Source organism: Boleophthalmus pectinirostris, unplaced genomic scaffold (assembly GCF_026225935.1).
Source record: "Boleophthalmus pectinirostris isolate CB_2022bp ecotype Guang Dong unplaced genomic scaffold, ASM2622593v1 HiC_scaffold_2, whole genome shotgun sequence".
Classification (NCBI taxonomy): domain Eukaryota; kingdom Metazoa; phylum Chordata; class Actinopteri; order Gobiiformes; family Gobiidae; genus Boleophthalmus; species Boleophthalmus pectinirostris.
In genome coordinates, this window is record NW_026571152.1 from 11564852 (window position 1) to 11580527 (window position 15676).

The 15676-nt window shown below is 40.0% G+C and overlaps 2 protein-coding genes across 4 annotated transcripts in view; both read left to right on the top strand.

Annotated features, from left to right (window-relative positions):
• The first annotated feature begins 2149 nt into the window (after positions 1-2149).
• Positions 2150-10282, top strand: LOC110168306 (solute carrier organic anion transporter family member 4A1-like). The gene is made up of 11 exons (XM_020933741.2): positions 2150-2963; positions 3043-3133; positions 3210-3331; positions 3404-3509; positions 3578-3732; positions 4277-4526; positions 4799-4949; positions 6116-6291; positions 9220-9284; positions 9368-9510; positions 10112-10282. Exons 1-11 carry the CDS (start codon positions 2150-2152, stop codon positions 10280-10282), a joined length of 2244 nt encoding a protein of 747 aa, XP_020789400.2.
• A 1525-nt stretch (positions 10283-11807) lies between these two features.
• The window catches only part of LOC110168305 (zinc finger C3H1 domain-containing protein), a 32145-nt gene continuing 28276 nt past the window's right edge, over positions 11808-15676 (top strand). For 2 of the 3 annotated variants that reach the window (XM_055155310.1, XM_055155311.1), the window contains exons 1-3: positions 11809-12197; positions 13348-13575; positions 14842-15033. In XM_055155310.1, coding sequence (XP_055011285.1) covers positions 12002-12197; positions 13348-13575; positions 14842-15033 — 616 coding nt within the window. In that variant the 5' untranslated portion in view covers positions 11809-12001. Of the gene's footprint in view, positions 12198-13347; positions 13576-14841; positions 15034-15676 lie in introns of all 3 variants that reach the window. The other variant, XM_055155312.1, reaches the window with a different exon arrangement.

Consider the following 15676-nt stretch of genomic DNA (forward strand, 5'->3'; position numbering starts at 1 on the left):
ATTATTATTATTATTATTATTATTATTATTATTATTATATTATTATTATTATTGTTGTTGTTGTTGTTGTTGTTGTTATTATTAATAATAATTATTATTATAATAATAATTATAATAATAATTATATAGTGTAGTGTTTTTACTCACTGAATAAATGAGAATTCTGAGGAGCCAAAGTGATATATGACACATTCTATATGGTAATATTAACTATTTAGCTGTAGTCATTTATGTTTAAATATGTTCTTAAAATATATTATATATCTTCTGAATTAAAAGAAAGATAATAGTTACTATCTATATGTTAGATGCTCTGTAAATGCACTTAAGGGATCCCACTTCTGATATAACAAGTCTGAGGAAGAGCTATTGGCTCAAAACATCACTGTAAATAAAATCTTTCAACAGGAACTACTGTATGTGTGTATCATTCTCAGTACCCATTCTAGAAAGCCTGCAGTGTGTGTCTTTGTAATCATTCACACAGTTATATATTAAATGTTTTAGTGAGTGCTATACAAAATCTTTTTTTTTTTTTTTTTTTTTGAAGAACAGCTTCAGCATGAAATATTAACTTTTCCTTACAGACATATTGCAAGAAAACAACCACAATGGGTTATTATTACCTACTCATGTACTGAAGGATTAATATGGTAATGTGTAACTAGCACCATTGGATTCCTTGACCCTTACAATATGGGTTTAGCAGTAAAAATCAACATTTCCCTTTATTCAGAAGTCGAGATACTAGAATTTTTACATTTACGGCGGACATTTTAAAATTTCAATATGGCCGCTATATAGACATCTGGGCAAATGCAAATATTGATTTTCTGGCTCCATATACTATAAGCTTTCCAAAAATATATAGTTTAGCAAATCCTCAAAAAATTCCCACTAAGGTTAAAAACTGAATATAAGGAACCGGACTAATAGTTCTGGTTTAGAAAATTTGACATTGTCTCTTCGTGTAAAGTTTGATTTCACTTGGATTTTGCACGGTCATATAGTTCCAGAATGTTTAATAACAGGTCTTGTAAAGTCCATAGATCATCACATCTGAAAAGTGTCTCTCTTGGAGTGGTTTGTGATGGAGGAGGAGCTCTCTGTCTTAAGTTCCACCTCACAATTTCAAATGAGGGAAACTTTCACACTGTTTATTGGACTCATTTCTAAGGTAGGACTCCAACCTCATTGCTTAACATGTGTGCAAGTTTGTACTTTTGTATTTCACTGTGTGATTCATTGTGTGATTGTGTGATTAGTTCAATTGCAGTAAGTAAATTCATATTTCCCACCTCCATCCATCTTGTATTATATTTGACAACCTAATCCAAATACAAAGATGTTAATAATTAATTAATGTTAATTAATGTAACATAAAATGCTTCATGTGGCATAACCTTGACTGGTTTAAACAATGGCAATAAAAGGTATCATAAAAATATAACGATTCAACCTGCCGCATTATTGTGCCTTTACTTCATAGCAAAGTAGGCCCTCCAGAGCGCTGCCATTCCCCCTGCACCCCTACTGGCAGCTCCTGCTCCTTTTGAATAATCTACCACCTAATCACTGTGTCTCTATGTTTCCATCTGTAAACCCTCCTGTTCCATCTGAAACCATACCTTTTGTGTATTAATCATTTTCTATTTATTTGAATTCTGTCATGTTTTTAACTTTGAGGGCTTTGCAATGTATCTACAAATAGCATGTATTATTAAGGAATTGCTGGGTTTTAGGTGACATCACAACATTCTATAGGCCTATATTATTTAATACAGATGGGGGGCAGCTAAAATGAATAGTGTTAAAATGCAGCTGTTTGTTTTAATACAAGAAGTTAATGGGTCTAGTCACTAATGGAAATCAGGTTCAACATTTGTGAATCTTTTGCATATTTCATGGCAAAGTACAATGTAATCAGTAGGGAAAGCTTACTCTTGGCTCCATCTACGGGAATGACATAATCACATTCTAGAGTCTGAGAACCACCAGTTGTATAATAATGCAATTATTTGAAGTTTGGTATGTGATATGCAGGTTAATCATCATCATAGTGCAAGAGCCCTTGAGGATCTCCTGTGCATCCAGGATAATCTCCAATTTAAGACAAGAACAACTACTTCACTTGCCTGACTCAATACCAATGTCCGGGCAGCTGAGTGCAGATGCTTCCTCGAGCTTCAGGCAGAAGCTTTTGGACATTCAGGGCCACCCTCCAGATGAAGATCCTGGTATGGAGTCCCAGAGCCACAGTCCCATTGGCTCTGCTCCCAGGAGCCCCTCCAGTTTTGGAGCTGATGTTTCTGCTCATGCTGCTGTTTTCACTGGAGCCACGTCCTTCCAGGGACAGTTATGTGAGCTAGGGCCTGCTCAATGTGGACACAGTCCAGTGGAGCAGGACTCGGACCTGCTGTGTGGCTGGGGGTCTCTGAGGCTCAAAGCTCTCCAAGTGTTCAACACTCCTCACTGGGTTCTTTTCTTTCTGTCTATGGCTGCTTTACTCCAAGGTATGATCATAAACGGCTTTGTTGGCTCTGTAGTGACCTCCATCGAGAGGCGCTTTGACCTGAGCAGCTCCCAGTCCGGCCTCATCGTCAGTGCTTATGACATTGCTGCCTGTGTGTGTCTGCCTTTTGCCAGTTACTTTGGGGGGAATGGGCACAAGCCTCGTTGGCTGGGCCAGGGCATCATGATCATGGGTTTGGGCTCTTTGGTGTTTGCCCTTCCTCACTTCACCACACCTCCATACCAGGCCACTGCTCCAGAGAAATCAGATCTGTGTTCAGCCAACAGCTCTGACTTCTCCGATAACAGGGCCAGTGATGGGCTGTCCAACTATTTCTTTGTCTTCATTTTGGGACAGATTTTACATGGCATTGGAGCAACACCTCTTTTCACATTAGGATTCACTTTTCTGGATGATAATGTCAAAGCAAGCAATGCACCAATTTATATGGGTGAGTTAAACATTCATGTTTATGTGTCTGTTTATGCTTTTATATGTTTTTTTTTTAATATATGCCAGTTTCTCTTCAGGCATCTTCTACACAGCGGCCACGTTTGGCCCAGCAGTTGGTTCACTGTTGGGGGGATACTTCCTCAGCTTTTATTCTGAAGTAACACTCGAGTAAGTCTGATGTTAAGTAGTGTCAAAAAGATTTAATATGGAACAAAGATGAAATGTGTGATGCTTGATGTCAAAGCACAGAGATGACTCCAGCAAGTCCTTTGTGGGTGGGGGCCTGGTGGATTGGGTTCATTTTGTGTGGAACTCTGAGTCTTCCAGTTGGTTTTGCCATTCTGGGGTATCCTAAAAAACTACAAGGTAATCAAATATTATGTCCATATTGAGTGTGAGCTGAATACTACACAGGTTTTTGTGTGCTCTCTGCCCCAGGCTCCCAGGGGACCATTACTACATGTGAGCCTCCCCAGGACAAAGAGGGCAGCCTCACCACAGTATCAGAAGCACAGTACAGACACACTCTCAAAGACATGCTGAGGTAAGACTGCTGTCAAACTGTACACATTTGTATTATTGACAAAACAGTCTAACAATAATACTTTTTAGATCTGTTCTTCTTCTCTGTACAAATCCCACTTTCATGTTTCTGTGTTTGGCTGGAGCTCCAGTGTCTGGGCAGTTATCAGCTCTGAGTGCATTTTTGATCAAGTACATTCAGTCACAGTTTAGACTCAGTTCTTCGGATGCAGCAATGCTTTTCGGTAAGGTTATCTTATTATTTAAGGCTAAATAATAATTATTTGTTGTAACAATTAGTTTTTTAAGGTCCTGTATTATGTACAATTTACTCTTGTGAGCTTTTAATCATCTTAGAATGTTGTTACCTCATCAAAAGCATATCTGTTTTGTTTTACTGACACATGTTTGAGAAAAGCTTTACTAGACTTAATTAATCCACAAGGGAAATTATTTGGACACAGTAGCTCAGATATCACATTATAATATAATTACAAAGAGTAAAAAACACAAATGGTAGTAATAATTTCTATATAAGTAGCAAAAAAAGATATCAAGAGACAGGTGTCAAATAAGGCAGAATTATATAAATGTACAAGTCAAGATAAAATAGAAAGGTAAGTAATAAAAAATCTCAGCTATATACAAGAGGTCGTAAGGAAAACAGTGCAAAGACACAACTCCAGGTATGTTTCTGATCATTAAAAAAGATTAGAAAATAGCTTAATATAGGCCCTTTAAGTATTTCCTTTCTGTGACAACTACTCTGTTCCCTTTATTCTCTCATAGGTATAATGATTCCAATCTCAGGACTTGGGACTCTCTTTGGTAGCTACTTTATGAAAAGATTTAAGATGCAAATTCGAGGCATGATCGGATTTTGCATTGTATGTACTGTGCTCGGACTGTTTGCAAATTTCATGTTCTTCATCCACTGCCCAACTGTTCCCTTGGCTGGTGTAAATGTGCCATACCCAAATCAGCTGGAGAACCCTATGTTAGAGAAGATAGACAGGACCAGTCTACATCAGCTGAACAGGTGGGACTCAAGCAAGCATCATGCTGAATTTCGCTCATGTTCCGCTCACAAGATGGTCGGCACAACCCATGGCCAACCTGTGTTCTATCTAGGCCTTATCATATTTTTTACAGACTGTGTGTGTTTGAATAAATAAAATGTATATCTGCCATTGCCACATAACCTCCACACAACACTCTAGTTCATAACTGGATGTCCTCTCCAAAGCATGTAAATGTAGCTTAAGTAAAAAGTCTTGTGCTTTGACCCTCTTTGTTTTGGATATTTTGCAGCTCCTCTGTGAATGAGCAGCTTACATCTCAGTGTAACATTAACTGCACTTGTGACAAAGTGTTCAGGCCTGTGTGTGGAGCAGATCATGTCATGTACTTCTCTCCCTGCTACGCCGGCTGTACCTCCATCAACCTCACATCCAGTGGAGAGGTAACATACACAGATAACTAGTTACCTTACTGACAAAACTTTAATCCTTTGAGCATAGGTGAATAGCTGTCTACCTCCAGTCAGAGGTTACCTGAGCAGCCTGTCTCTTCTACCTCCTGTTTGAACCCAGAAAGGTCTGGAACAGGATCACAGAGTGTGACAAACCTCTGTCCAATCTTGGGACGGTCCAACCACAGCTGCTAATTTGTAGCAAGAATCTCTCACATGCAGAAGACATCTCTCCAAAACTCTAGCAACATTGACAGCAAAATATATAACTTCTTTTACCTCCTAAATAAGAGTGTGGTGCTTCCATGGAGTGGAGAGTGGTGCTTTTTAATGGAGCAGAGCATGCCTCTCTCTGATTGATTAATCCGCCCTCTGGAATTGTGGAGACAGGATCCAGACCCATTTATCTTTGTGTTTTGTTAAAGCTTTCTGGCTGGACAGGTTAGGTCAGAGGAAGCACCAGTGCTTTTCTACTCTTATTCTATCCCTGTAGGGTTTTTGCAGAGCCCAAGCTAAAAATCAATCCATCGTCAGATCAGGCATTGACTGGGAGCTCCAAGTGAATGTCAGTGACAACAGGTTCAACACTTCACAAATGCAGGAAACAGTCTGTTTCCAGAAAAACTGCCATCCAAAACACACCTGCACATGTCCCGCTCAGCACTAAACATATACTACTTTAAGAGTTACAATAAAAACATATTTTCTGTTTGACTAAGGGATTTAAATGATAAAATGAGTATGAGTACATTTCCATAAAAAAAAAAAAAAAAAAAACGGTATTGTCAAAATATAGTTTACTTCTGATCAGCCTCACCTGTTCAGACTGGGTCTGTATAAATGAACAGAGCTAACTGTGGAAATAGGAAGTGAGCTTGAGTGTTAGTTTTTTGCAATCATTTAAAAACTTTTTCTTTATTTAATTTGAAAATTTGAATCAAACATCATTTGGAACATTGCTCATGCATTCACACAGTTCTCAGACACTTATATATTTACTAGTATAGTAGTATAGTATTGCTAATCTGACATCTCTCTCTTAGTAAAATGTACATTTATTTCAATTATATATGTCTATATCTATATTTATCTACCTATCTTTATTATTATTATTATTTTTTTAACAAAAAATGTTATAATCTCTCCTGTCACTGTAGGTGTACACAGGCTGCAGTTGTGTGATGGGTAATGTCTCCTGGGCTCATGAGCGCGTGGCTGTAGCAGGACAGTGTAAAGGCTCCTGCTCCTTAATTCCTCTCTTTCTGACCCTCATGACCATCTCAGCGTTTTTGACCACCTTCTCCTACCTAGCCCCCATCACCGCAACACTCAGGTCAGTCTCATTTAGACTCAGTCAGTTCTCTGCTTAAAAATGTCATATTTATTTAGTATGGATTAGCACAACATACAGTAATGTAACAAACAGAAATGAGACAAAAGTATGGCTATATTTGCTTACTAATAAAAAATAAAGACATGAATTACAGAGACAAGTGGAGATCCAAGCTCCCCCTTTGCAATACCAAAGTTAGAGGAACCCCAGATGTGTTCTTTGAGTACATGATGAAATACAGTATTAGTGTTTCCCACTAGAGAAGACATGCTTGTGTCTGTGCTATAGTTATAATCTATGACACCCATGGATCATTATGTTATAAATTAAATATTATGAATCACAATATTCATCATCATAGCTGCATATCACACTAGCGAGCCACAGATTTTTTTTTTAAATTACGGTACTTACAATTTCTGAAACTAAAAAAAAAATATATATATATATATTTGACTAAATTTTTACTAAAACTAAAAAATATTTTAGTCCAAAGACCAAAAGCAGCTACTATATTACACAGAATTGACTCTTGTGAATTTTAAGTCAGGTTTTAATATTGTTTACCTTATTAAAAAATATACCTGGATGTTTTGTTTCATTTGCATATGTTTGAGTAATCTGTCTACATCTCCAGAGCTCAAAGTGCTCTGTTTTCCCTTATGATGTCACAAAGCTGTAGTTTCAAATTAACAGCTACCATTTACTTTTTGTTCTCTAGAGACTGTCAATTACAGAGCTGAAATGACCCAGATGAGTCTAGTGAAGGTGTATGTAGGGCTGTTGCGGTTAGGGAATTTCACCTGCTCCTGTGGTGCGGTATAGCGGCTCAACAGCGTGGTATGCGATGATACCGTACCCCCTCCCCCATCCCCCGGAGTTATAATATTTCCAGCCGCACTGAAAACTCTCTCCAATGATGTGCTTGTTGCGCAAATGCACATGTAGGCCTATCTTGGGTGTCACACGGATATAGCATTTGGCTTTGGGACAAGTGCCGCTGCATCTCTCCAGCTCTCACTGTGGCAGCTCGGGTCAGAGTCCTGCACTGGCTCGGGTACCCAAGGACTTAAGGGAGAGAGAACCCCGAGCACGTGGAGCAGGTGTCCACAAAGCGCGTTAGTTCGGGTGAAGGCTGCGTTTACCTCTGTGCGGCGTGGAGTTCTGTGCCGGTCTTTTCGCCTGCGATCATCAGACGGTCTATGCGGCCTGGGTCAGTCCTGGGTTAGTCCCGGGTTAGTCCTGCCTTATCACGGCCACAGGCGGTAACGGGTGGAATGTTAATGGGTCCGGGCAGGTGCGGGTCTCTAAAAATGGACCCGTGCAGGACTCTGGGTCGGGTCACGTTGATCACGTGCAGTTATCGCAGTGGCCCAACATGCACCGCGGTGGGCCTTTTAGTACTGCTGTGATTCATTTTTGCGGTTATTACGACAGCCCTATGTGTATGCACTTTAAAAACACAGTGGAGCACTTCCTGTATTACCACATGACATCCCAAGGTGGAACAGAATTTTTTTCAGTTTGAGGGAAGAATGCAGTCTTAATATACAGGATTTGTGTGTTAAAATGTGTAAATGTTTGTGATGAGGAAACAACAGTATAACTAGTAAATCTGAAAATAGTGTAATATGGGCACATTAAAATTAGCTGTTAAAAAGAAGACTGATAATAATAATAATAATAATAATAATACATAACACTTGTATAGAGCTTTTCAAGATACTCAAAGACGCTTTACATGGGAAGACAAGCAACAACAAACAAGAGAAAAAGACAGTTAATGAAAGTTTTTTTAAAGAGATGGGTTTTCAGGGCTTTTTTAAACATGAGGAGTGTGGATGAGTCTCTGATGTGTTTGGGCAGGGAGTTCCAGAGGGTGGGGGCAGCAGTGGAGAAGGCCCTGTCCCCCCAGGTCTTATGTTTAGTCTTGGCGGGGGGAGACAGGAGGTTGGCATCAGCTGATCGGAGGGCACGGGCGGGGGTGTGTGGTGGTGGAGGAGCTCAGAGAGGTAGGTGGGGACCAGGTTGTGGAGGGACATGTCCACAATGGTGAGGAGTTTGAACTGAATGTGCTGGGGGACGGGAAGCCAGTGGAGATCTCTGAGGAGAGGGGTGATGTGTTCACGGGAGGAGGTGCGAGTGAGGAGGCGGGCAGCAGAATTCTGTATGTACTGAAGTCTATTGAGGAGTTTGGAGGGTGAACCTTAGAACAGGCTATTGCAGTAGTCGAGGCGGGAGGTGACAAAAGCATGGATGAGGGTTTCAGCAGACTGAGGGGAGAGGGATGGGCAGAGACGAGCAATGTTCCGGAGGTGATAGAAGGCGGTTTTAGTGATGTGTTGACGTGGTGTTCAAAGGAAAGGGTCTGGTCAGAGAGGATGCTGAGGTTACAGAGGTGGGAGGAAGAGGGGACTGAGGAGCCATCAGTGGAGAGGGAGAAGTTATTGTGAGTTCTGGTTAGTGTTTTGGGGCCGATAATGATTATTTCAGTTTTGCTGCAGTTGAGTTGGAGGAAGTTTGACTGTATATAATGGCCAATGGAATTTACAATGTCCTTGAACATCACAAGAATAAAGTGGATATAACTTTAGCAGACTTTACATGTGTGGAAGGTGACGCTAATGTGTGCTCCTGGCTGTGCAGGTGTGGACATAAACCTGGGATGTATGGATATGTGTCTGTGCAGGTGTACTGATACGTTGCAGTGACGTCATGTTGGTGGTGTTCTGCCTGTATACCTATGGCTAAATGCTCAGCAGTATTATCCTACCAAATTATGTCAACATTTTAGAATCATCAGAACCTGTCATACACACTTTCAGACAGAGCAGTGCCTACAGTAGCATCACACCTCCAGGGAATGTTGATGACATAGGCACAAAGTATCGGTAGATAAACCTGGGATGTATGGATGTGTGTGTGCAGGTGTGTTCCAGAGAGGCAGAAGTCTTTTGCTCTGGGAATCCAGTGGATCCTTGTGCGCACTCTGGGTGAGATGACAGTTCTTCTGTTTGTTGTTCAGTCGCTGAGGGACATGTTCTTTCTAATGTCCCTGTGTAATCTGTATGGACAGGTAATATCCCGAGCCCCATAGTGTTTGGGACTCTGATTGACAAGGCCTGTCTCCTGTGGCAGAATAAAGACCAGGGCTCCTGTTTCTTCTACGAAAACTCTCAGATGAGTTTCTACCTTCTCATAGCCTGTGTTGTATACAAGGTATGTACCCCATAACCTTGACCCTACCCTTTCCTGGGTATGAAGGCTAAGAATTGCCTTACACAGGACACATCCTCTGTGCTGCAGTGTTTTGATTTCCATTAGGTGTCTTAGAAAAGCAATGCTAGATTTGACTTGTTCAGTAAAATACAACATGTTAATGGTTCCTTGTTAAGCAACATGAATCTCATTTAATACGCTTGTAAACTCCACAGCAGTGAAGCAAATGGAGTGTGTGCTGTGGCTAACTAAATGTAGATGGTGGTAGAAGGTGTGACATATATAATGTATGTAATATCCATAACATATTACATATATTATGCTTTCAGCAGATGACAGCAGTGTGCATTATTGTTGCTTGAAATTCTTTATCTGATGTGTGCATCTGAATTGGCTCTGTTTGTGCCTTAACCCCTCCCGTCACTGCTAAAGAGAATTCAAATATTCCTTTGTCTCGTGCAAAATGAAGGGTTAGCTTAAGTTTAAGAATGGACATTTAGCCTTAGTATATTCCTTTCTGTATAGAATCTTGACTTGTAAGTAAGTGGTTTTAATTCTGTCTGAACTGATTTATATCACATTTGAATCTGTCTTTTTTCAGATTGCAGCAATACTATTTTTCATCTTAGCCTTTGTGTTTTACCGACCCCCACCTGATCCTTCGCTGGTCGACCCACAGAGTACTGACTGTGCAGCTGAGCATATGACTGAACTGCCCTGCTCAACCCCTCCAGAAGGTGGCGCCATAGTCAAGCAACAAAGTCGAATATGACCAGGGATGGCAACATAGATTAATACAAAAATACTATAACGACCTATTTGTGTTTTACAGTAAAAAATAAAAGTTGATTAATACAAATTTGCAGACAATCAGTGAACCTGCCAAGTTACCCCCTCCCCCTAACTGTTTAGTTTAATTTAATTTTGTTATACTTTATACTACTTTTATACAGTAGAATTTGATGGATGGTTGTGCCAAAAAGTCACAGAGGCGTTAAAATGTGCTAACCTCCATATAAAATGGTAAGGTTCTAATAAAACAGTTCAATATTCATAATTGTCGCTTGGGTTGAGCATAAAATTAATTATTATATAGAAGTACAGAAGTTCTACAGTACATAAACAGTGTTTGCTAATGTGTGCACTGTGTCACCGGGGTAACTGCTGAACATTCCGCCATACACATACATGTTCAACACACCACGTGATGTCACCGCAAAGTATGAATAGGCCATAAGTCATCCAGGTGCCCATAGAAGCCAGTAGAAACCAGGGTTGCTACATAAGTAGGTGTCATCTACAGCAGGCCAGTGGTAGATGATAGGCACTGAACTGAAAACTGGGTGCAAAGCCCCATCTACTGGCAGTAATAGAACCTCACGTCTGCAATTTAAGAGCAGTACCTTGCTTTAAGCATACAGGGTGACTCAAACATGACTGAATGGAACACTGAATTTGAGACTTCACAACACCTTTAGATGATCATAAAAGGAATGCCTTTAATTGTCAAAAGTGAGGAGTTCTTACATTTTCCCAGTTGCTTTGACACGTTTTTTCTTATTAGAACAGAAAACGTCACTGCAAATTCTTCACTTAATTGTGCAAATCATTAAGTTTTCTATTTGTTTTTCCATAGAGCAAATTATTTGATGCATTCTTTCAAATGTTTTTAAACAGCCGTCTGCTGTTTCTTACAGTGTAATTTGATTTTGTCAAACTGTTCAAAATGTATTCCATTGGCTCTCGTATTTTTGGACAAATCACTCAAAACAATGTTCCCTCATTGATTGGAACCATGGCCACCAAAATGATTAAAGTAATTATCTTTGGCATTTAAAAATGCATAAGTGCATGTCCAAATATTCAGAGTGATTCTAAAAAGCCGCAGACATTGAGGAAAACGTCCTTCTGCGAGGTGCTCCTGACCAGGGTCTGAAGAAGGGTCCCTGGGCACTGGGCATCTTGTTCCCCAGTCTGTTTAACTGAAGGATGCCCACAATGTCCCCGATGACTAATCATCTGATTCATGATCTTGAAGAAGTAAAAAGAGTTGAGAGTGAAAAGAGTAATGCTAAAAGTCAGGACAGGTCAGTCAGTTCCGTAGTATATTAAGCGGTTGTTTAGGGCTACAACCACTAGGGAGCAGCTAGGCTTCAGTTAAAGTTTGATTTAAATTGTAATTTACACACCGCATTAGCTGCTCCAAACTATAAATAGATAAATAGGACTCCATGTGAATACGTGAATTTAAAGCTCCGCATTTTGGACAATTTCTTCAAGTCTCGGAATAGCACTATTTTGATCAATTCTCGCGAGACTAAGTGAGACTTGTAGAAGCGTTAGCCTAGCGCTGTTAGCGTTCCGCCGCTAATCTGTGTCAGCGCCGGATGCGTTTATTTTGAACTCCAACATGAATTTTACGATACACATTCGGTAATTTCTTAAACCACCAGCATCCATAATATATTGAAGCTGTAGCTAATCTAAAAAGATGGATTTAAACGCCTGTAATCAGCCGCCCGGAGCCGGAGAGGAGGAAGGAGAGCTTGAAGACGGGGAGATCTGCGATGATGAAACCGAGGAGAATGTCCCTTTGCTGCGGGGGGATGGGAACGGAGCACCGCGGGCCACACCGGGTAACCGACCGGGCAGCATACCGGGCAACATACCGCCTCTCATGGACCGAGGTAGGTACAGGGACTACACGACTCAAAGAGTTGCTAATCTGAGGAAAAAGAGATGGACGTATGATCAAACTCAAACGGGATCATGGCATTTGACAGCACCTCCACCCTTAAAAAATTGTGGCCCTCTGCTTAGAAATGTAAAAGATATTATGTTTGGATATAAATAGATAAAACTAGAAATATTCATGTTTGGATAACAATAGATGGGTCCATTTGACAGGACCAAAACACTCTTATAAAATACATGTCCCCTTATATTTTAGTAGAAATGTAAAATGTAGCTACAATTTGATGAAGATAATCCTACTTCAAATTTAGTCAGTTTAAAACAGCGATGGACAACAATAGTCCCCTGTCTATTTGACAGGCCCCTCTACCCATAAAAATTAGCTGTCTCTTTATATTTTTTGCCGAAATTTAAAATCTAGATATTTTTTTCATTTTGTTGTATCCATATTACAAAGACTAACTTAGGAAATATGAAATTGGCCTCAATAAATTAGCTGTAATTTTGACAGACAGCAGTGGACAATAATGGACATTCTCTATTGTTATGCTTAGTGTTTCAGTAAATCAGTGTCCCTTTTTATTTTAGCAAACATTTTAAGTATAGCTACATTTTTTCGTTTTTATATTCAGATATACAAAGATTATCACATGAGTTGTCTGGTTTCTAAAAGTCTTTAGACAGCTGAGAAATTAGCTGTCCCTTTCCTCTATATTAAGATGACATTTAAAGTAATAAAGAATAGCTAGTTATCATTTTGTATGGTCACTATACAATGATCATAGTGCAAATAAATGTGACCAGTTTGTTGTGTAGAGAAGATGGCAAAGGAAACTATTTTATGCTTAGTGTTGAAAACCCAAAGATGAATTCTAGCTTTTTGATTAGATGTCCCTTTTACATTTTATTATCCTCTTTTTTAAATATCAAATATCACAAATCAAAGATCATAGTTGCAAATTTAAAAATCTGAACAGTTTGTTGTGATAAGTTTAAAAAAAAAAAACATACCCAAATAGGTATTTTGCCTCTAACTTTTCATTCTAATATTTTTCTAACCTGTTTTCAAAATACGTTATTATATATATATATAAACTCTAGTCAGTCCCAAACACCTTTGATGACTTTGCTTCTCTCCTCCAGATTTTCGGTCGCATATGCCGTTCCCTCACGGACCCCCTCACGGACCCCCTCACGGACCCCCTCACGGACCCCCTCATGGACCCCTTCACGGACCCCTTCACGGACCTCCACGTGGGCCTCCACGTGGGCCCTTCCCTCTTGGCCACAGGCAGCAGCAGAGTGGCCCGAGTGGACCAGACAGGCCAGCTCTACCTTCCCCTATGACCTCGCCTCAGACCCCAGGACACGGTAACACTGACTGGGTTGTTTGATAAAGTGAAAAAAAAACATTCAAACATCGCAGAGTAGAATGGCCTCCTCTTTAAAAAGGAAAGCTACGAATCTCGAACCTAATCATAGGGATGGGCAATATATGTCAAGTGTAGGTATTGGCCGATATCGGTGCTGATTATTTGATATCTTATCAGCTGGTATGAATACTCAATGCCAATCCCAGTCTGTGCGCTCATTTTGAATTAATAAGTAAAATTATAATTAGAAGGGCATTATATGGCTGTATATTTATACAAACATGTAACAAATGAATTGATATCTCAGATAAATACATTTTCTTATCATTTTTACAAAAGTGAAAAGCTAAATTTTGGTTGATTCTTTAACTTAAGATAAATACGTGGGTCTCGTTACAGATTTAAAACATGATAATAAATACAGATATCGACTAGATATCATCTCTCAGCGGTTATTGGCATCGACTCAAAAAATTAGCCCATCTCTAAGTAGTGAGAAGGTCTATGATCTCAATCTCAGTACCACATCCAAAAATGTGCAGTCTAACAGTCAGTCTGCCCTGGGCAACTGAGAGTCACTAAAGGGTGAATAATAATAATTATAAAGCGACTTTGAATGTTAAAGACTAATTTGATGCTATTTTCTCATCTGTGTTATAATGTGGTTTCCTCATCGCAAACATACCCGGAGTTGTTGGATTGTGAAATCAACAGTAGAATAGACATTTTACAGGGCTTTCCAAAGGTTTCTACTGAGGCTGTGGAGGTTGAGGTGAACTGTATTTGGAAAATGTTTATTCTTGAAGGGTTTTTTTAACACAAGGAGTCAATCTCTGTCTCTGAACTACACCAATCTGAGCACCTTCCATCTGGATAGTCTGTGACAGGCCAGTGACGAGGGAATTTCTCTACTGTGAACAGAATGAAAAAAATAAGTATACTGCAGTGACATAATGCATGGGGTGTTTTAGATGTACTTCTGTGGTGTAATGTTCAGGCAGTTACCATGGAGACACAATGCACACATTAGTAAAGACTATCTAAAACTTTAAAAGGTCAGAGTGACTAACTGAAAACAGTTGGTTAATGCAAGCTAGCTTGTGACTCAGTTCTTTCTGGTCAGATTGTGTTAAAGCAAAGTTCTGATTAAAATCTAACTTAAGTAACAGAACGTCAGAAAGAGCAGAGCCTCCAATTAGCATCACACTCCCAGGGAATATTGATGTCAGCAGCTGCAAATTATCTGTTTTCCTGTGTGTTTCAGTTCATGGAGAGCCAACTCAGCGTTCTAACTTTTGGGAACGGAGTCATGGAGCTTTGGGGAGGTTCAGACATGCCAGAGGAGGCAGAGGAGCTGACTGGAGGCGAGAAGGTAACCATGGCAACAGGGCCGCGATCGGCAGGTACGTCGCCGCTGAGAATCATGGGAACAAGAACAACTCTCCCTCCAGGAAACGTATCCTTCTGTGTGTGTGAACCATCAGGGATCCCAGGATTCAATTACACGGACTTTACTGTTCACAGGGGCATAGAAATCAATGTACAAGTGAATGTAGGGAGTTACCACTGTATCTGGTGCTATGAAATGTCTCGTATACGGTTCTCAAAAGTACTGCAACTATTATTTAAAGTAGATACTGAAAAACACAAAATTTAACATTTTTTTTAAAGAGTGGATATTACACTTCCATAAGGATAATTAATTGCGTGTAGCCCCGAGTGTCTGCGAGCGAAAGGACCGGTGCAGAGCTTGGAGAAGAGGTATGTGCAGCCGTCGCGCTTTTCGGACACCTGCTCCGCGGGACTCAGGGTTCGCTATCTCTCTCTCTCTCTCTAAGATTAGACCTGGTTTAGATCTGATTTAGTCCGGGTTTAGTCATGGTTTAGACGCGGTTTAGAACTGGTTTAGACCTGAATTAGTCCTGACCCGCCCTTAAAATTCCAGAACGTTAAAACTCGCCCGTTTCAGCGACTATTTTCCCTTATCCATTGGTGCAGGACTCTGTATCAACATATAAACGTATAGGCCTTATTACCTGGACGGACATAAGATTTTAATCACACTCATCATGTATGTTAATTATACGTGATTTGATCTT

Excerpts from the sequence above, each read along its gene's own strand:
- LOC110168306 (XM_020933741.2), top strand. The coding sequence starts at position 2,150 with ATGTCCGGGCAGCTGAGTGCAGATGCTTCCTCGAGCTTCAGGCAGAAG. Across the intron at positions 2,964-3,042 it reads CAATGCACCAATTTATATGG|GCATCTTCTACACAGCGGCC; the intron begins GTGAGTTAAACA and ends GTTTCTCTTCAG. Across the intron at positions 4,527-4,798 it reads AGTCTACATCAGCTGAACAG|CTCCTCTGTGAATGAGCAGC; the intron begins GTGGGACTCAAG and ends GATATTTTGCAG.